The 21,499-nt window shown below is 42.4% G+C and overlaps 1 protein-coding gene across 1 annotated transcript in view; it reads left to right on the top strand.

Annotated features, from left to right (window-relative positions):
* The window catches only part of NFATC4 (nuclear factor of activated T cells 4), a 117,898-nt gene that overhangs the window by 79,042 nt on the left and 17,357 nt on the right, over positions 1–21,499 (top strand). Inside the window, exons 4-5 of the mRNA XM_040353261.1 lie at positions 6,542–6,741; positions 12,217–12,389. Coding sequence (XP_040209195.1) covers positions 6,542–6,741; positions 12,217–12,389 — 373 coding nt within the window. The remainder of the gene's footprint in view (positions 1–6,541; positions 6,742–12,216; positions 12,390–21,499) is intronic.

A 21,499-nucleotide genomic window follows, 5' to 3' on the forward strand; every position in this document is an offset into this window, starting at 1 on the left:
CCAATTGGATTAAAGAGACTTTTAAAATACAGAAGATTTGCCTGAAACTGATTGGCAATTTGAAAAGAAACCAGAATCTGACAAATATTACTTTTTTGCAAATCAGCTGTCTATTTATGGAATCTGTCATCATCGAAATATATCTTGAGGCAAATATTCTCTAAGTTGACATCAGTGTCAAAAAATTACAGTGTAAAAGTTGCTTACAGTTCTTACATATCTTATCAGATCCTATGCAGCCTTAAATATGCTATTAAATGAAATTAAAAACCAAGCCAATTAATATGGCGTGAATGTAAAAGTAGTCTGTACTGAGAGATATATGTAGGCCACCATTGCTAAACTACTTTGGAAAATGCATGCTTCTTGACTGTCTCCGGCTTCTGAGTTTTTGACCCAGTAGCTGGTTCACGCATTAAGTTCTGCATTTCAGATGCATTTCTGTATGCATGTTTCTGATGTGATTTTGATGCATCTGGTGCTTTTTTTTATGCATTTTTGATGCATTTCTTTCCCTCTTTTTTTACTTCATCTCAATTGAGGACATATGCTTTCCGGTGCATTTTTGATCACTTTTCCTGCATTCCAAATGGGTTCCATACAGAAAAAATTTAACATGTTCTACTTTTGTTGACTGCATTGAAAACCACTGCACTGGTATGAACTAGGGCCGTTAGAATCCATGTTAAAAGGTGATCATGTGTTTTTGATGCAGAATAAAAAAGCATTGGACTGCATTTGGTTTGAACTAGCCCTTTGAATAAAATAATAACATCTGATCTTGTTCTAGATCGGTGATCTAGAAAGTATAGAAGTTATTGGATCAGCATGACGGCCAGGTAACTAGCATTTTCCACAGCAGAAGTCAGGCATGGCACCCTTATATTCTCTCAGAGGTTTCCATTAGTCAACACAATGTTTGCAGTCTCTGTCGAAACCATAGTATGCTAAAAATATGCACTGTCACTGTACTAATGACTCTGACTGGGAAGGGGATAACATCTAGGGCAATCAAAGGGTTAAATGTGTGCCTAATAAATGTTTTCTTACTGTGGGGAGGTGCTTTTACTAAGGAAAGGCATACATCCCTGTACCTGCTTTGCAGGAACACAGGATCAATGTCTACCATACTGACAGAACAGCGATCTGCCTTATTTACATAGGCAGACCACCCTTCTGCCTATGTACATAACAATCAGCGGGTACCAGTGGACATCGAGTCCGCCGGAGCCGCTGATTGGCTCCCATACCCAGAAATGCAGGATCACGTATATATGTGATCATGCGCAGTGTGACCACCCTGTAGCATTAAATCTGCTGTCTGGCGATTAGCAACTGGTTAACATCATCAGCATTATGATAACTCACAGGCAGCAGGCACTCTAACATGCCTCTGGCTGTCTCTGTTACAGTGTGTCACATTACATGGCTAGGTGCAGTGGAGCGGGGGGGTGTAATTCATAATATTTTTTTTTTTTTAATTTTGCACTGACTGTCTTTGAAAGTGCCCCAGCCCCTGTTCAAATCCAAACCGGGGACAGACTTGGTCCGGGGACAGTGTCCTCAATCCGGGGACTGTCCCCAGAAACTGGGGATGTCTAGTCACCCTAAGCTAGACTGCAGATAGTCTTGGGAGGAACAAATAGAATGATTTGGTTGTATTCTGAAACTAGTGATGTAGCTGGGTAGGGATGAGCTCTGGTGTTTGCCCATTCGCCAAACAGCGAATATTATTGGGCGTTCGCAGAAAATTTGAGCACTGCAGAATGCCCCATAATGCACTGCGAGATCGCAGTGCATTGATGTCTGATGATTGGCCAAAGCATGCACCTGACCTGCCTTTGGCCAATCATCGCTCAGGGGGACTAAGTCCACCCCCCACACTATATAAGGCTGCTTACATAGCGGCCGTGTATAGTGTGTGACTGTGGATGGAGATAGATTGAGCTAGACTAAGCAGGCAGGTTAGTTAGTTATTGCCAGTGTTTTTTATATATGTATATATAGATAGATAGATAGATAGATAGATAGATAGATAGATAGATAGATAGATAGATAGATAGATAGATAGATAGATAGATAGATAGATAGATAGATAGACAGATAGATAGGTTTCAGTATAGACTCTATATTCAGTTAGTGCAGGCAGTGTAGTATATATAACACAGTTTATTAAGGTGTGAGATATTGAGGGGAACTCCATGCCAAAATGTAAAAAAAGAATGGCGTGGGGGTCCCTCCCAAAATCCATAACAGACCCTTCAAGTTTTTTTACATTTTGCCGTGGAGTTGCCCTTAACATCCATACCAGACCTAAAGGGCCTGGTATGGACTGGGGGGTACCGCCAACCATTCTTGTCAATCTATTTTTATCTATATTGCCAGGAGCTGACAATACATTACAGCCACAAGCAATTTTAGATGACATTTTTTTCTTTAGAAATGTAATTTTACTTTACAGGCATACTAAGGGGACCCCAGTCACGATATTCAAAGGAATATTTAATTTTTATTGTTTCACTTTAAGCATTATTAAGATCACTGCTCCTGAAAAAACGGTTGTTTTTAAAAACAAAATTGCATTAATACATGTCCCCTGGGGCAGTACCCGGGTCCCCATACACTTTTTATGGCAATAACTTGTATATAAGCCTTTAAAATTAGCACTTTTGATTTTTCATGTTTGTGTCCCATAGACTTTAATAGGGTTGGCATGTTCGCACAAATTTTCCGTCTGTTTGCATGTTCTGGTGTTCAGCTCATCCCCTTAGCTGGGGGCAGAGTTGTGGGTGGCTTTGTAAGTTATTGTTAGTAATTTTTAATTAGTTGGGTGAGTGGCAGCCAATTGGCAGAGAGGGGTAGCAGATGCTGAGCGGTTTGTAAGGTGGATGAGTCTGGCAGCAGCATTCATGATAAACTGAAGGGGGGATAACCTATTTAAAGGTAAGCCAATGAGGAGGGAGGGCGAGAGATAACCAGGGAGTGAATTAGGAGCTTTATGGTGTCATTGGTTAAGAAGGGACGTATTTTGGAGATGTTGCAGAGGTTGAGGCGGCAAGCTTTGGAAAGTAGTTGGATGTGGTGACGAAAGAAGAGTTCAGAGTCCAGGACAACACCTAGCACCCTTGCTTGCTAAGATGGGTTGATGGTTGTGGCATTGCTCTTGACAGAGAAGTCAGGGGAAGGATACATGGGGGAGGAACTATTATGAGTTTCGTTTTGGACAGGTTGAGTTTGAGGAAGTGGTGTGACATTCAGACTGATATGTTGGTTAGTAAATTAGTGATGCATGAGGAGACTGATGGAGTGAGCTGAGGTGTGGAGAAATAGATGTCAGCGTAAAAATGATATTGAAAGCCATGGGCTGACCCAGGGAGAATGTGTAGATTAAGAATAGGAGCGGTCCAGGAACAGAACCTAGGGGGACCTCAGTGGGGAAAGGAAGAGGAGAGGAGCAAGCAGAATTGTAAAAATCACTGAAGGTGAAGGTGCGGTGGGGTAGCTAGTATGAGGGCCAACGAAGTGCACAGTCACGGACACCAAAGGAGTAAAGTTTTTTGAGGAAGAAGAGGGGGCGGTCAACCGTACCAAAGGCATGGAGATAGATTTGCATGGAGATTGCTCTAGGTAATGCCCACATCGAACATAGGTGTGTGCAGCCTATTGTTTTAGAGTTTGCACCCCAAAGCTCTAATGCCGCGTACACAAGATCATTTTTCAGCATGAAAAAACATAGTTTTTCAAAAACGTCATTTAAAATGATCGTGTGTGGGCTTCACATAATTTTTCAGGTTCTGAAAAAAATTTGAACATGCTGCATTTTTTAACGTCGTTTTACATTTTTTAGTTTTTCGGGTTGTAAAAAATCGTGTGTGGGCTAAAACGACAAAAAAACCTGCGCATGCTCAGAAGCAAGTTATGAGACGGGAGCGCTTGTTCTGGTAAAACTACCGTTCATAATAGAGTAAGCACATTAATCACGCTGTAACAGACAAAAAAGCGCGAATCGTCTTGTACTAACACGGAATCAGCTAAAGCAGCCCAAAGGTGAATAGAACTTCCCCTTTAAAGTGCCGTCGTACGTGTTGTACGTCACCGCGCTTTGCTAGACCATTTTTTAAAAACGATGGTGTGTAGGCAACGTCGTTTTAATGATGATGTTGGGAAAACGTCGGTTTTTAGACATGCTGAAAAACTACGTTTTTTTTTCATGCTGAAAAACTACGTTTTTTTTTCATGCTGAAAAATGATCTTGTGTACGCGGCATAACACACATGCGGGTGAGTATGTGTATATATATATATATATATATATACCGTATTTATCGCGGTATAACGCGCTCTGGCGTATACCGCGCACCCCCAAAGTGGCCCCCAATCCTGTGGGAAAAAAAGATTTTTTGTTTTTTTGTACTTACAGTTTTGGTGTCTTGCGCGGCGTCCATCTGCGGCCTCGTCGGGTCCGGCGTCCTTCTGCGGCTTCGGGTGTCCTCTTCGGCGGGTCCGGTGTCCATCTTCGGCGGGTCCAGTGTCCATCTTCGGCGGGTCCCGTGTCCATCTTCGGCGGGTCCCGTGTCCATCTTCGGCGGGTCCCGTGTCCATCTTCGGCGGGTCCGGCGTCCTTCTGCGGCGTCCTCCCGCTCGTTTCCAGCCACGACTTTGAATACTGCGCCCGCATATATCGAGCGCAGTACACTCGTGAATCTTCGGGCAGGCTCGGGCGCCTCTCGCACTGACGTCCTGTACGCAAAGGACGTCAGGACGTCAGTACGAGAGGCGCCGAGACTGCCCGAAGATTCACGAGTGTACTGCGCTCGCTATATGCGGGCGCAGTATTCAAACTTGTGGCGGGAAAGCGGGTATCGGCGTATATCGCGCACCCACGATTTTGCACTGATTTTCAGGGCAAAATAGTGCGCGGTATACGCCGATAAATACGGTATATATATATATATATAAATATTATATACTGAATATACAAAAATCAAAACATGGACATTGTCAGTAGGGCAGTGGGCCGGGCCAGGGGCCAGTCGCTCACTGCGTTCATAAAGAAAAAGAAGGGGCTGGTAACTGACATATTTGCCACCCCCTTCCCAGCTCTCCATCCTTAAAACAATCCTCCCCAGCAGCCAGCGGGAGAGGAGGGGAAGCCAGCAGTGCTGCAGGGGGAGGGGGGACCAGGGGAGCCTTGGCAGCAGAAAGCAGAGGAACAGGGACAGGAGGGGCAGCATATACTGGTATAAATCCCCTACATTTTCCTCCAGTAATAGCTGAATGCCAGTGGAAGGGAGAGGAGGAGAAGCCTACCTTTAGCTGCTACCGGAGGAAAATACAGATTGGTTGCAAATGCCACCCCCGCTACCCCACATTTCCAGGTTCCAAGGATTGTCAAGGAAGGATCGCTGTCTTCCCATCACCTGACCATGATTGACGGGTAGATCACAATCGATAGGTTGCTGACCCCGGATTATTGTGTTCCCAGGCACATTCGGCACACGCCTTTGGCCCACATATGAACTGAAATACAGTGAATGAAAGGGGTAGGTCAGGGACAGAATGGCTGGGGAGGAAAGTGCTGGATGTCCTCCAGCCAACAATTGAGGCTGGATGTGCTGCAGCTTTTATTGCACAATGTGAGAAGATCGCAGTGTTCATTGAAATCAAAGCAAGCAATTACAGTACAGGAGGTAGTCTGTACAACTGTGCAAGACTGGAGGTAAGACTAGAATTCATCTTTAAGAATAGACATTCAGCTACTTGCTTGAGATCAGTTTGGCAGATAGCAGATCACATAATTGAAATACATATTTGTAAAATTTTAGTCATGATTTGTAAATGTTTGTTTTCCACACACCCCTGTCACACTGAATAACCAGCCAAATTACCTCACATTTTCCAATTTGGCATCTTCTGATAGATAAAACAGTTCCTTAGAAATATTTCCACTTTGTTTGTCTGGAGTTCTGCTTTAATGAAGTTCTATTGCACCAACATTATGCAGCGCTGAAAACAAATCCTGAGAATGTTTATTCACATCTGCCTCCATCCCAGTGGAATTTGCCATCCAATTTTCCTGCCACAGACAGAAAAACATGCACTTCAAGGCCAGTTTGGTGAGAAGCCCAATAACCTACCGGCATGTTTTGGATTGTCGGAGGAAACCAAAGTACCCAGAGGAAACCCACATGAACACATGGAACATATACAAAGTCCACACAGACAGCAGCCTGGTTGGAATCAATCACAAAGCTCCAGTTCTACAAGACATCAATGCTAACCACTAGGAAAGATTAGCTGATGGGATCTTTTCTACCACTTTTTATGAGATGACCAGATTCTTGCATTTTTTTTAGTCTACATATGAAATCTTGTAGGAAAACAGGGTTGTATTTCCACTGTGCACAGCAGTTATGAACATCTGTGCCTCTAACATTCTATATAAAAGTAATTTTTATTCAAGGTACTTGAAGAGTTTATAGTTAAGTTGATAAGTTTGCATACAAATGGAAATTTATGATGTCCTATTTGGTCCTTTTCAGCTTGTAGGATACAATGAGAAGCCACTGACCCTCCAGATGTTTATTGGAACAGCGGATGAGCGTAACCTGAGACCTCACGCCTTTTACCAAGTTCATCGCATAACAGGAAAGATGGTGGCTACACCCAGCTATGAAGCTCTTGTAGCAAGCACCAAAGTTCTGGAGATGTCTCTTCTGCCTGAAAACAACATGTGTGCCAAGTAAGATGCATGGCAACATACAGTAGAAACACTGGATTTCTGAAAACACATCTATTGGTGGAATAACCCTAATTAAGGTTCCTTGATCTATGGGGAAGGGAAGCCCTCCCTACTGAAAGCAACCCAAGGAGATGGGTGGTCCTACCGTAAATGGAACCACAACACCTGTATTCATTTGAGTAATTATGCAACAATAATGCATTACATACTGTATTTATTGGCGTATAACACTCACTTTTTTACCCTGAAACTAGAGTGTAAACTGTGCCTGTGTGTTATACGCAGGGGGGTGTGGAAAGTATTTTTCCTGAAACTTCCCTCTTAAAGTTAGGGTGCGTGTTATACGCCTGTGCGTGTAATACGCCGATAAATGCGGGTAATTAATGTGTGATAATGGCTGTGATCCTGTGCAGATTGGGGTTGCAGGTACATTTCAGTAAGGAGTAGGGGGTTCTTTTCTGAAGCTGCACTAGCCACTAGACATGTGCATTCGTTTTCGTTAGAATGCATTTTCGTCCGAAAATCGTGTTTTTTCGTTATCGTTTTAACAAACGATAACGAAAGTGCAAGAAACAAAAACCGAAAGATCCGACATAAAAAATGCTTTATTTTCGTTTTCGTTGCGGTAAAAATTCGATATAGAGAGATTCGACATTATAGGGAAAAGATTCGACATCATAGAGAAAAGATTCAACATTATTGAGAAAAGATTCGACACTATAGAAAAAATAGATTCGACATTACAGAGAATAAATTTCGATTTATGAGAAAATAGATTCGACATTATAGAGAATAGATTCGACATTATTACTAGTCATACAACATTAGAATTCTTGTAGGCGGAATATTCGAACGGAAATGTACGATTCGACGTAAAGATTCGACCTTCCGGCGAATATTCTTTTGACCATTCGACAGAAACCAAGTACTATTGGATTTTCGGACGAAAGCTATTCCCCAACGAAAAACGAAATAAATCAAAACGATTTTCGGGAGTAACTAAATCATTTTATTTTCCAAACGAAACGAAATATTCCAGTCTGCACATGTCTACTAGCCACCAGGTATTCAAAATGTAATGGGGGAGCATCAAATAAATCAACAAAATAACCTTTAACTCCCAAGGGCATCACCCCCTATAAATGACAGAAAAAGTAAAGTAAATAAATGTGACTTTATTTATAGCTGCTGGGAGTGAGATTGCAAATTTGGGATACAAATAAAATCAAGCAAGTTGTATAGTTACATTAAAGACAATAGAGAAGGCATAACAATGGTCGAGATAAGATAAATGGTCTACGTGTTTCACGTGGTGTATGACCGGTCCTCACAAATAGATATTTACTTTCGGAGATGACCGGTCATATACCCCATTTAGATGGGAAAGCAGACTTTTTTGGAACTTTATATATGCCCACAGGAGTGAGATTGCTAATTTGGGATACAAGTAAAATCAAGCAAGTTTTATAGTTACATTAAAAACAATAAAGAAGGCATAACAACAGTAGAGATATGATAAATGGTCTACGTGTTTCAGGTGGTGTATGACTGGTCCTCACAAATAGATATTTACTATCAGAGATGACTTTTTTGGAACTTTATATAAGCTCCTGGGAGTGAGAATGCAAATTCGAGATACAATTAAAATCAAACAAGTTTTATAGTGACATTAAAAACAATAGAGAAGGCATAACAATGATAGAGATAAGATAAACGGTCTACATTCCACGTGGTGTATGACCGGTCCTCTCAGATAGATATTTACCATCTGAGAGAACTGGTCACATACCCCATTTAGATGGGAAAGCAGACTTTTTTGGTTTTGGTGTGGGTCCTTGGAGTTACCCTTGATTGTTTGTTGATACTTGGATTTTATATGAGCATCTTTGTCTAGGGTTCTCCCACGGGATGGTGGGCGATCTCTGTCTGTCCCTTTGGTGGGGAGTTATTTAGATACCGCAGTACACGATCAATGGTGACTGAACGTCTTTGTAAAAATGGAAGAGATGATCCTGATGAAGCAGAAAGTCCTGCAGAAACGTGTAGACCGTTTATATTATCTCAACCATTGTTATGCATTCTCTATTGTTTTTAATGTCACTACTATATATACCTGGGGACAATTTTACACTTGACTTCTGTGTATTAAATCACATACCATATTTGTTTTCTCACTCCTGGTGGCATATATAAAGTCCCACTTGTTTACCTTACTTTTTGTGAGGTTCACTGTTTTGCTTGCCTTCCCAACTTTATTGGTTAATTTTACCTTTCAAGAGTTTAAAGTAGAATTCCAGGTATAGATATTTTATACATAGTTTCACTGGTCCAGTTTGAAAAAATTTATCTATGTACAGTAGAGCTGCCCGATTAATCGTCAAGAATCGTTATCGTGATTTTTTCCCCGTTGCGGTCTTGACAACGTTTTTCACGATCTTTTGTATGTAGAGAATTCTCTCTGCTCTCAGCCTCAAAAGAAAGGAAGAAAAATCTGGGAAGTCTGACAGGTATCACAACATTCTTTATCAGTGGAATGTTAAGTCTAAACATTGTAATAATTTGTTTTTTACATCAAAGGAATAGACTTCTGTATGTAAATTAGGAAAGTTTAACCACTTAAACACAAAATCTTTATCTGACATTTGTTGTTTTCGAGTTTAAATCATTTATTTTTTTGCTCGAAATTTGCTTAGAGCCGCCAAACATTATATATTTTTTTTTAGTAGAGACCCTAGAGAAAAACATGGTGGTTGTTGCAATATTTTATGCCACACTGTATATGCGCAGCAGTCTTTGAAATGCAATTTTTTGGGAAAAAATTACTTTAATGAATAAAAAAAAAAAATAACCAGTAAAGTTAGCCGAAATTTTTTTTTGTATAATGTGAAAGATTTTAATGCCGCAAATCGTGAGAGAATCGTGATCTTTATTCTAAGCAAAAACATTGTGATTCTCATTTTGGCCGAAATCTAGCAGCTCTAATGTACAGCATATATCATACCTGCCCTTTGTCCCTGAAAGTTAAAAATCATTGAAGCTGTTACTGTTTCTTCAATGATCTTCATTTGCTTCTGGGTCCTGTGCTGAGTGGCTGCCCTGCTGCATTGTGGACACAGGTATTCAGCTGCTCGGCACATCGCCATTCAGAGAATGCTTTGCATTTTCTGAACGAATGCAAAGCCTTCTCTGATTGGATGAGGGGGAGAGTGTGATGTCACCACCCAACCTCGTACATTTAGAGAAGGCTTTGCATCCATTCAGAAAATGCAAAGCATTCTCTGAATGGCACTGTGCTGAGTGGCTTAACACCTGTGTCCACAGTGCAGCAGGGCAGCTGCTTGGCAGGGGACCCAGAAGCAAGAGGAGATCACTTAGTGGCTGTGTCTATTTCAGCTTCATAGGCGTGCGCAAGGGGTGTGCCTGGGAACACCCTAATCTTGAGGTTGGCAACCTGTCAATCGTGATCTACCTGACGATCATGGGCAGGTAATAGGTAAACCGCGATCCTTCATTGCTGACCCCCAGAATCTGGACAGGAAGGGCAGCAGGGCTGGGATATAGTGGAACCGATCTGTATTTTCCTCCTGCAGCAGCTGAAAGTAGGCTTCTCCTCCTCTCCCTCTTCCCGACATTCAGCTGCTACAGGAGCAAAATACAGGGGGATCGTTATTAATATATGCTACCGCCGCCACCCCTGTCCCTGTTCATCTACTTTCTGCTGCCCGAATCCCCCTTGCTCCACCCCAATGTTTGAGGTGCCCACCCTAATGCAATAGGCTGTGCACGCCTATGTTCAGCTTCCAGGGACATTGTGCAGGTATAGGGGTTGAGTTACTAAAACTGGAGAGTTCAAAATCTAGTGCAGCTTTGCATAAAAACTGCATCTGCTTCCAGGTTGTATTGTCAAAGCTTAAATGAAGCTGATTGGCTTCCATGCACAGCTGCACCAAATTTTGCACACTCCAGTTTTAGTAAACCAACCCCGTGGTTTCAATGGTCCAAGCTGGGCTGATGTGGCTATAAATTAAATATCCATGCCTGGAATTCCTATTCTTCATGTTTTTATGCCCTCCATTAAGTTTGGTTAGCTAGAGGCCTGTGTTTAACTTGTGGTTAAGGGCTTATGCATAGAGACACATTCCTCCTTATAGGATTAACATGCTGTGAATTTTGGTGCATGGGAGCCCTTGCTGCTTTCTACAGCAGCCCATTGACATGAATGGGTGCAGGTGGCTGTACGCAGCTTGTTTAGGCTGTAAAAGGGAATGTGTCTGTGTGCATGAACCCTAAAGCCTAGTACACACTAATCAGTTTTTTTTTTCCGTTCAACCCAGTAGGCTAAATGAAATAAACCTGAAAGCTTCAGGAGGAGCTATGCAATGTTAGTGCAGCGGTCTCCCCTGCTGAGCTATTGTGTTCTGACAGGGGGACACCCCCCCCCCCCCTCTGCCAGAACACTCGGCTGAAAAAGCTGACTGGATGTTGATCGGGAGACCTTTTTCAGTCATGCCCCTTTGACAGAAGCCAGCCAAATGGCCGGCTTCTGTCCAGCTGGCTGCCGTACACGCGGGCCAAATGTCAGCCAGTTCCTATTGAATCGGCCGATGCCGCCCGATATTTGGCCCATGTAGTATGGCCATTTAGACAGGCACTTCACCCGTTATGATTAGGTGCTCACTGCTTATCTGTAACCAACAGAGTTCCTGATGAAGTGCATCTAAAGGCAAACTCTTTTCTTTCATTTTGGATAGAGTGGTTAGAAAACATGTCAGTTGTTTTTTTCTTTAGGACAATCGCCTTCTCACAGTCCTGGTAACTATTGTCACTAGGACTGGAAATTAAGGAAAATCCAAAATTTGCTACCAGAACAGAAATAGAGGTAAAAATTTTCCATTTGGGATATTTCTTTCTGTGACAACTGCCTACGTGGGGATTTTGTAGAGATTTTTTTCTGCTGTCTACAGGACAGTAAGTAATAGAAAATATCTGGAATGGGACATGGATGGAAAAAAAAATCTGACAGGGTTTTAACACTTTTCTACTCAAAAATGCAAATAAAAGTTTTGGCTTTAGACGTACTTTAAACAATATATTGGCTTGCTTGTATGTTGCAATAAAAGTTTCTGTTGTTACCAATAAAGCTGTAACCTTGTTCTTCCGACACAAAGATTATTATAGTGTTGCTATCTGTTGAGGAAGGCCAATACAGTCATTTTGAGGACTACATATGCCTATGCCTCTCAGCAGTCATGACTATAATGACCACACATGTATAAAAATATATATTTTAGACAATAAAATGTTTTTTTTACAAAAAGTGTCTGAGAGAAGAACTTCCTATGATACATACAGCAACCAATAAAAGGAATGAGTAGTTGCTGTGAGCATCAGAGGCAAATCTTTTTTCAGATACTTCTCTAAATATGTGTTTTGTAGTGATGCAGTAAATGTCTGATAAAAATGTCTATGTTCCAGTATAGACTGCGCTGGAATTCTAAAGCTTCGAAATTCAGATATTGAGCTCCGGAAGGGTGAGACAGACATTGGCCGAAAGAACACACGTGTTCGACTTGTGTTTCGTGTGCACATTCCGCAGGGAGGTGGGAAAGGTGTCTCTCTACAAGTGGCGTCTATACCTATAGAGTGCTGTAAGTAAAATGAAAGATATCCCATTACAAGTCTTTATGTGCTGGTATTCTTAAAATCTGTAACCATACCAGCTTTACTGTAGGTCTATGAATACAACCTGTACAACAAGGAAGCATTCTATATACATACAGAAATAGCAATAAGGTGAGGAAAAATTCTGCACAGCCGCACTCCAAAAAATAAGGCCCGGATTCTTAGAGGAGATACGACGGCGTATCTCCAGATACGCCGTCGTATCTCTGCGTCCGGCCGGTCGTATCTATGCGCCTGATTCTTAGAATCAGTTACGCATAGATATCTGTTAGATCCGACAGGCGTAAGTCTCTTACGCCGTCGGATCGTAACTGCATTTTTAAGCTGACCGCTAGGGGCGTGTATGCTGATTTACGCGGCAAAATATGTAAATCAGCAAGATACGCGAATTCCCGAACGTAAGCGCGGCCGACACAGTAAATTTACGCCGTTTACGTTAGGCTTTTCCCGGCGTATAGTTACCCCTGCTATATGGTGGCGTAAGTGCGGCGTACCAATGTTAAGTATGGCCGTCGTTCCCGTGACGAAATTAAAAAAAAATTGCGCCGTTTGCGTAACTCGTCCGTGAATGGGGCTGGACGTAATTTACGTCCACATCAAAACCAATACGTCCTTGCGGTGTATTAGGAGCAATGCACACTGGGAGATTTCCACGGACGGCGCATGCGCCGTTCGTGAAAAACGTCAATCACGTCGGGTCACAGAAGATTAACATAAAACACGCCCCCCTGTCCCACATTTGAATTAGGCGGGCTTACGCCGGCCGATTTACGCTACGCCGCCGCAACTTACGGAGCAAGTGCTTTGAGAATACAGCACTTGCCCGTCTAAGTTGCGGCGGCGTAACGTAAATCGGATACGTTACGCCGCCCCAAACATACGCGCTCCTACGAGAATCTGGCCCTTAGTCTTTATTTGTAAAAAATTAAAAAATACATGCCACAGCAGAATATAGGACAGAAGAGCTAAAGCATTTTTACAAATAAAGTCTTATTTTATACAGAATTTTCCCTCACCTTATTGCTATATGCTTTGCCTGAACCTGGTGCTTCAACTTTGAGAAGAGGTTCATTTCAATTGATCCACCTGGAGCGGTAATCCTCTTTCCCTACATACAGAAATAGGGTTCTACAAGTATGATTATTGATGTTTGTGAACAGACTTATTTTATGGAACAAACACAAATGATTACATATGTGCCACATACTTCACATGTGTCCAATAATCCCCATAGTTAAAGACTTCCATCCGTAAAGAAGATGAAAAGTCCATAATGTTGGTCAGGTATTAATAGCGGAAGAGAGTAACAGCAGAAGTCTAGCAGCTCTAGAAGAGGGTTGGAGAGCTTCCCCAAACGCTGCAATCCTAGGCCACGTTTACCATGTTTATGTACTGCATTATAGTTATAAGCTTGTCCAGAGTGCCTGGGTTTTCCAGATACAGGAACGTTTTGATGTGCGAAGCACTATAGGGCTGATATTTAAAAAATATTTAAAATACTAACAACATGCAAAGTTATCCACAACTGTCACATTACCAATCCCAACTTAAAATATGACCAAAACCATCCACTCCGCTTCTCTCAGGACCTCTTGCTCTCTAGTATCTCACAAAAGTGAGTACACCCCTCACATTTTTGTAAATATTTTATTCTATCTTTTCATGTGACAACACTGAAGAAATGACACTTTGCTACAAAGTAAAGTAGTGAGTGTACAGCTTGTATAACAGTGGAAATTTTCTGTCCTCTTAAAATAACTCAACTCGTCTTAGCCATTAATGTCTAAACTGCTGACAACAAAAGTGACCACACCCCTAAGTGAAAATGTCCAAATTGGGCACAAAGTGTAAATATTTTGTGTGGCCACCATTATTTTCCAGCACTGCCTTAACCCTCTTGGGCATTGAGTTCACCCGAGCTTCACAGGTTGCCACTAGAGTCATTTACACTCCTCCATGATGACATCACGGAGCTGGTGGATGTTAGTGACCTTGCGTTCCTCCACCTTCCGTTTGGGGATGCCTATCAGATGTTCCATAGGGTTTAGGTTTGGAGACATGCTTGGCCAGTCCATTAACTTTACCCTCAGCTTCTTTAGCAAGGCAGTGGTCGTCTTGGAGGTGTGTTTGGGGTCAGTATTATGTTGGAATACTGCCCTGCGGCCCAGTCTCTGAAGGGAGGGGATCATGCTCTGCTTCAGCATGTCACAGTACATGTTGGCATTCATGGTTCCCTCAATGAACTGTAGCTCCCCAGTGCCAGCAGAACTCATGCAGCCCCAGACCATGACACTCCCACCACCATGCTTGACTGTAGGAAAGACACACTTGTCTTTGTACTCCTCACCTGGTTGCCACCACACACGCTTGACACCATCTGAAACAAATAATTTTATCTTGGTCTCATCAGACCACAGGACATGGTTCCAATAATACATGTCCTTAGTCTGCTTGTCTTTAGAAAACTGTTTGTGAGCTTTCTTGTGCATTATCTTTAGAAGAGGCTTCCTTCTGGGACAACAGCCATACAGACCAATTTGATGCAGTGTGCGGCATATGGTCTGAACACTGACAGGCTGACCCCCCACCCCTTCAACCTCTGCAGCAATGCTGGCAGCTCTCATACGTCTATTTCCCAATGACAACCGCTGGATATGATGCTGTGCATGTGCACTCAACTTTTTTGGTCAACCATGGCAATGCCTGTTCTGAGTGAAATCTGTCCTGTTAAACTGTTGTACGGTCTTGGCCACTGTGCTGCAGCTCAGTTTCAGTGTCTTGGCACCTTTCTTATAGCCTAGGCCATCTTTATGTAGAGCAGGAATTCTTTTTTTTCAGATCCTCAGAGAGTTCTTTGTCATGAGGTGCCATGTTGAACTTCCAGTGACCAGTATGAGAGAATGAGAGCAATAGCACCACATTTAACACACCTGCTCCCCATTCACACCTGAGACCTTGTAACACTAAGGCCCCGTACACACGACCGGATCGATCCGCTGAAACTGGTCCGCCAGACCAGTTCCAGCGGACAGATCCGGTAGTGTGTAGGCCCGAGCGGACAATTGTCTCACGGATCGGACAGTTTCCAGCGGATAAAAATTTCTTAGCATGCTAAGAAATCTGTCCGCTGAAAACCTGTCCGTCAGACGTGTTCGGTCGTCTGTACAGACTCACCGGACACGTCCGACCGACCGCCATCCCTTGCATGCGTCGTACTCATTCGACGCATGCGTGGAAGCATTGAACTTCCAGGGCCGCGCACGTCGCCGCATCACCGTCGCGGCGACGGCGCGGCCACGCCCCGCGTATTGTTTACACGCGGATTTCTGTCTGATGGTGTGTACAACCATCAGACAGAAATCTCCGGCGGACATGTCCGCTGAAAACGGTCCGGCGGACCGTTTTCAGCGGATTATCCGTCCGTGTGTACGGGGCCTAACAAGTCACATAACATGGGAGGGTGGCTAATTGGGCCCAATTTGGACATTTTCACTTAGGGGTGTACTCACATTTGTTGCCAGCCGTTTGGACATTAATGGCTGTGTGTTTGTGATTTTGAGGGGAACAGCAAGTTTACACTGTTATACAAGCTGTACACTCACTACTTTACATCTTAGCAAAGTAACATTTCTTTAGTGTTCTTCAGTGTTGTCACATGAAAAGATATAATAAAATATTTACAAAAATGTGAGGGGTGTACTCACTTTTGTGAAATACTGTATAATACATACACTTATACACAAACAGCAAATATGCAATATATCAAAAGAACTAAATCCATAATTATAAAGATGGAACATACTTCCAAAGCACCAAAGAGGAACTTGAAAGCTAAAAATAAAAACTGGTGTATTGCTCTTAAACAGCATTAAAAGTAGGCATTACTGGCTAAAAGAAATAGCAGAAAGGAGAAATGAGAAAAAAATCTCCTTCCTGTGGCCCCAACTTTCAGCAGAAGCATTGAGGAGGCTGTCAGCAGCCCTACCTTCAGTCTCCTTTCCTGTACTGAAATGGCTTAGGCCCCATACACACGAGAGGATTTATCCGCAGATACGGTCCAGCGGACCGTTTCCACGGATAAATCCTCTCAAAGATTTCCGCTGATTTCGATGGGATGGAGTGTACACACCATCGCATTGAAATCCGCGCGGAAATCCTCTGCCGATGACGTGTCGCGCCGTCGCCGCGATTATGACGCGGCGACGGGCGCGACGCTGTCATATAAGGAATTCCACGCATGCGTCAAATCATTACGACGCGTGCGGGGAATCGTGGAAAAATGGATATTACCGCGCTTATCAAAGGAGGGGAAACAGAGAGGGGAAGAAAGGGGGAGGGGAAATGAAAGTGATGAGAAGTGGAGGTACAGCTGCGGCACTGGAAGGTGTATCAAACCATAAGCAATTGAAAATGGGGAGGGTAGTGCTGCGCTAATCAGTGGTGAGTGGATAAGTGAATAAACAGGTGGGGGAGGGGAATGAAAGTAGGTGTAATTGAAATGAGGAGCAATATAGCCCAAATGGCATCAGCATAAAAATAAATATAAATGATCAGTGAACAATAACAGTAATGGTGCAAATCATATAACTACACAGGTTCCTCTTAGTGTGATGAAATACACTATAAGTAATGGTGCAAAAAAATTTTTTTTTCCGGTAACTGTGCTAAGTGACACTCCTATATTGGTGATAAACAGTCCATCAACAGAGTTTGAAAAATATTAGCAAAAAATATAAGTAAAATTTCAAAAGTCCAAGAAAGCAAAAGTGCAAGTGTAGGTCCGCAATATGGAGTGAGAGGAAAATGGGTATCCAGTGATCCTTTTAGGGTAAGTAAGGATGTCCCCTTACCTTACTGCTGTAAGGTAACAGCATATAGATCCAACCACATTAGATGGTTCACTCGATGGGCTCTGATCCAACAACGGCAGGTCCTCCTTGGGGTTCTCGTCCCAGATTGGTCAGTTTCTCGCCCCAAAGAAATAAAGCATCGATGGTGTGATACCGTTTTAAAAATTTTAATTCTCAAAGAAAATAGACAGGGGTACTCACATAATCCAAAATACAATTGAGCATGTAAAAAAGAGGGGCAATCTGTCGCCAACGTCACCTCCGATACCTCTCAGTGGACTCATGCGCATTCGTCACTATCATGTGACTTCCTCAGGAGTAGTGAGAGGCATAAATGGGATCCTTTTTATAAGGTGACTTGTTTAGTAGGCTGTAAGTAAACTCAGCTGTTTGCCATGTAAATAATGCAGCTGCAGCCATTTTCCCGTAGTCTGCTAGGCATTTAATAGTAAAATCAAAAAATCAAAAAATTTCGCCCAGCATATAAAATATTTAAATTAGTAGCATTCAGATGGTGGGTGACAGATATGACATCTCATTTATATGGTTAACAATGAAAAAAATTGAAAAAACTTAAAAGCTTCAGCCAGGGGACGGAGACCATGGGGGGGGGGGCAAACACAGAAGTCCCATTGTACCATCATAACATTCTGTGTTGACAGTACACAGCATTCTACAGGAAGTCTGGCAGCCGCCATTTTGTTGTAGCTCAAAAGTACCATCATAACATTCTGTGCTGACAGTACACAGCGTTCTACAGGAAGTCTGGCAGCCGCCATTTTGTTGTAGCTCAAAAGACGTCCCCAGCATCTCACAGAGCGCTGGGGATACGTCTTACAAAAGTGAGCCATTCTGTCTGATGTCTGGTCGGGGGCCTGCATGGGGCCCCCCGACCTCGGCCAGCATCACAAATAGGCTTCCATCACGTATCGGCGGCGTCTATCAAAACGAGCGCCGCCGGAAGTGGAGCTGCAGCCACCTTGCAGCCACCGGAAGTGGAGCCGCGGCCATTTTTTTGAAGCCAATGCTTGTTAAATGGTGACACACGGCATCCTCACAAGGGAGCACTCGAGGGAAACAATTAAAAACACAGGGGAGCAGGAATTTATGTGTATATACACACTCATAATGCACCGAGAAGATTGAGGCTCAATTGGTATATTAAAAAATATTGAGAGCCAGAATAATTTGTTAAAAAAAATATATATATGTTAAAAAGTATAAAAAATTTAAATGAATGTATGTCGACATATTTAATTTCATTGAATGGATATGCCACATAAGGTTAAAAGACGTAGATGACGTGTGCGAACAGATCCACATATACAGATTAAAAACAATCTACGTCATCAATATTAGATAGCGAAAAGGAGAGAACAGAGAGGGTAAGTGAAGCAAGAAATAAATCAAAAAATAAAGTCTTATCGGTCACTTAAAAAACAATTAAGATCAAAATCTATGTTAAGACCTCGGGGAGCAAAAGTATCCAGAGTAAATATCCAGCGAGATTCTAACTGGCTCAATGTTCTAACTTTATGCCCGCCTCGCCAGTGTCTCACATAGGGCTCTATGCCCCAAAATTTAAGATGTGTCGGATCTTTATTGTGGTGGGTAAGGAAGTGTCTTGATACACTATGTTTATCGAAACCTTTAAGGATGTTTTGGACATGTTCTTTTATACGCACTCGTAATGCTCTTTTTGTCCGGCCTATGTATTGTAGACCGCAACTGCATTCGAGTGCGTATACAACTCCCTCTGTGTTACAGCAGATAAATTCTTTTATTTCGTATACATCTCCTGTACTAGTTGCAGTAAAATCTTTCCTCTTCTGGTTTGGTTTGTGAGTTCTCAAACATGCGTAGCATCTTTTGCATGGAAAAAAACCTTTACCAGTGAAAAAAGAGAGGAAGTTGTTTTTATTTTTAGGCGGATCAGGCACATTTTTAACAATTTTGTCCCTAATAGTAGGTGCCCTTTTATATACGAACTTTGGAATCGGTGGAAGGACACCCCCCAGTTCTTTGTCAGCCAGTAGTATATTCCAATGGCGTCTAATGACTTTTTCAATGCATTTATGTTGTATACTGTAATCGAAGATGATAGGCATCAAGTCTTTATGCATTTTTTGTTTAGGCTTATCACTCATAAGAGTCTGTCTATCCATTGTTGCCACTTCTGCAATCTTCTGGTTAATAAAGGAATTGTCGTATCCTTTTTGTTTAAACCTTTCTCCCATGTCTTTTGCTTGGGTGAGAAAAGTATCTTTGTCTGTACAATTTCGTCTTAGGCGCATTAATTGCCCTTTTGGAATGTTAAAAAGCCAGTTTCTGTGATGACAACTTTCAAGCGGCAAGTAGCTATTACGATCCACATTTTTAAAATGAGTTTTAGACCGGAGTTCATTATTTTCTTGTTCCACCTCTAGGTCTAGGAATGTGATCTTTTTGTTGCTGATTTCCCAAGAAAGTTCAATGTTTCTGTCATTGGTATTTAAATCTTGTAGAAAATCTGCTAGCGTTTCTTTCTCGCCCCTCCACAGTATGAAGATATCATCAATATATCTTTTATATATGTACAGATCATCAGGAGGTTCAGAGAAGATTTTCCCTTCTTCCCATTGGGCCATAAAAAGCCCAGCTACACTAGGGGCAAATTTTGCCCCCATGGCTACGCCGGTTTTCTGGAAAAAGTAATTGCCGCCATACCAGAAGTAGCTATTTTTAAGACAAAAGTCCAAACTTTTTACCAGATATTTTCGTTGGATGCAGGGCAACTGGGAATATTTCCTGAGGCCCCATTTGACTGCTTCGCATGCTTGATGATGTAGTATGATCGTGTATAACGACGATACGTCTGCTGTTGCTAGCCAAAAGGGTCCATCATCTCTTGGTATATCATCCAGGCATTGTAACATCTGTTTTGTGTCTCTAAGATACGCTCTTGTACTCTGAACTACTGGCTGTAAATAGAAGTCAATGTATTGCCCCATTCTTGCAGTTAAGGAATCAATTCCATTTACTATAGGTCTGGGCGGTGGATTCGTTTTGATAGACGCCGCCGATACGTGATGGAAGCCTATTTGTGATGCTGGCCGAGGTCGGGGGGCCCCATGCAGGCCCCCGACCAGACATCAGACAGAATGGCTCACTTTTGTAAGACGTATCCCCAGCGCTCTGTGAGATGCTGGGGACGTCTTTTGAGCTACAACAAAATGGCGGCTGCCAGACTTCCTGTAGAACGCTGTGTACTGTCAGCACAGAATGTTATGATGGTACTTTTGAGCTACAACAAAATGGCGGCTGCCAGACTTCCTGTAGAATGCTGTGTACTGTCAACACAGAATGTTATGATGGTACAATGGGACTTCTGTGTTTGCCCCCCCCCATGGTCTCCGTCCCCTGGCTGAAGCTTTTAAGTTTTTTCAATTTTTTTCATTGTTAACCATATAAATGAGATGTCATATCTGTCACCCACCATCTGAATGCTACTAATTTAAATATTTTATATGCTGGGCGAAATTTTTTGATTTTTTGATTTTACTATTAAATGCCTAGCAGACTACGGGAAAATGGCTGCAGCTGCATTATTTACATGGCAAACAGCTGAGTTTACTTACAGCCTACTAAACAAGTCACCTTATAAAAAGGATCCCATTTATGCCTCTCACTACTCCTGAGGAAGTCACATGATAGTGACGAATGCGCATGAGTCCACTGAGAGGTATCGGAGGTGACGTTGGCGACAGATTGCCCCTCTTTTTTACATGCTCAATTGTATTTTGGATTATGTGAGTACCCCTGTCTATTTTCTTTGAGAATTAAAATTTTTAAAACGGTATCACACCATCGATGCTTTATTTCTTTGGGGCGAGAAACTGACCAATCTGGGACGAGAACCCCAAGGAGGACCTGCCGTTGTTGGATCAGAGCCCATCGAGTGAACCATCTAATGTGGTTGGATCTATATGCTGTTACCTTACAGCAGTAAGGTAAGGGGACATCCTTACTTACCCTAAAAGGATCACTGGATACCCATTTTCCTCTCACTCCATATTGCGGACCTACACTTGCACTTTTGCTTTCTTGGACTTTTGAAATTTTACTTATATTTTTTGCTAATATTTTTCAAACTCTGTTGATGGACTGTTTATCACCAATATAGGAGTGTCACTTAGCACAGTTACCTGAAAAAAAATTTTTTTGCACCATTACTTATAGTGTATTTC

Source organism: Rana temporaria, chromosome 1 (genome assembly GCF_905171775.1).
Source record: "Rana temporaria chromosome 1, aRanTem1.1, whole genome shotgun sequence".
Lineage (NCBI taxonomy): Eukaryota > Metazoa > Chordata > Amphibia > Anura > Ranidae > Rana > Rana temporaria.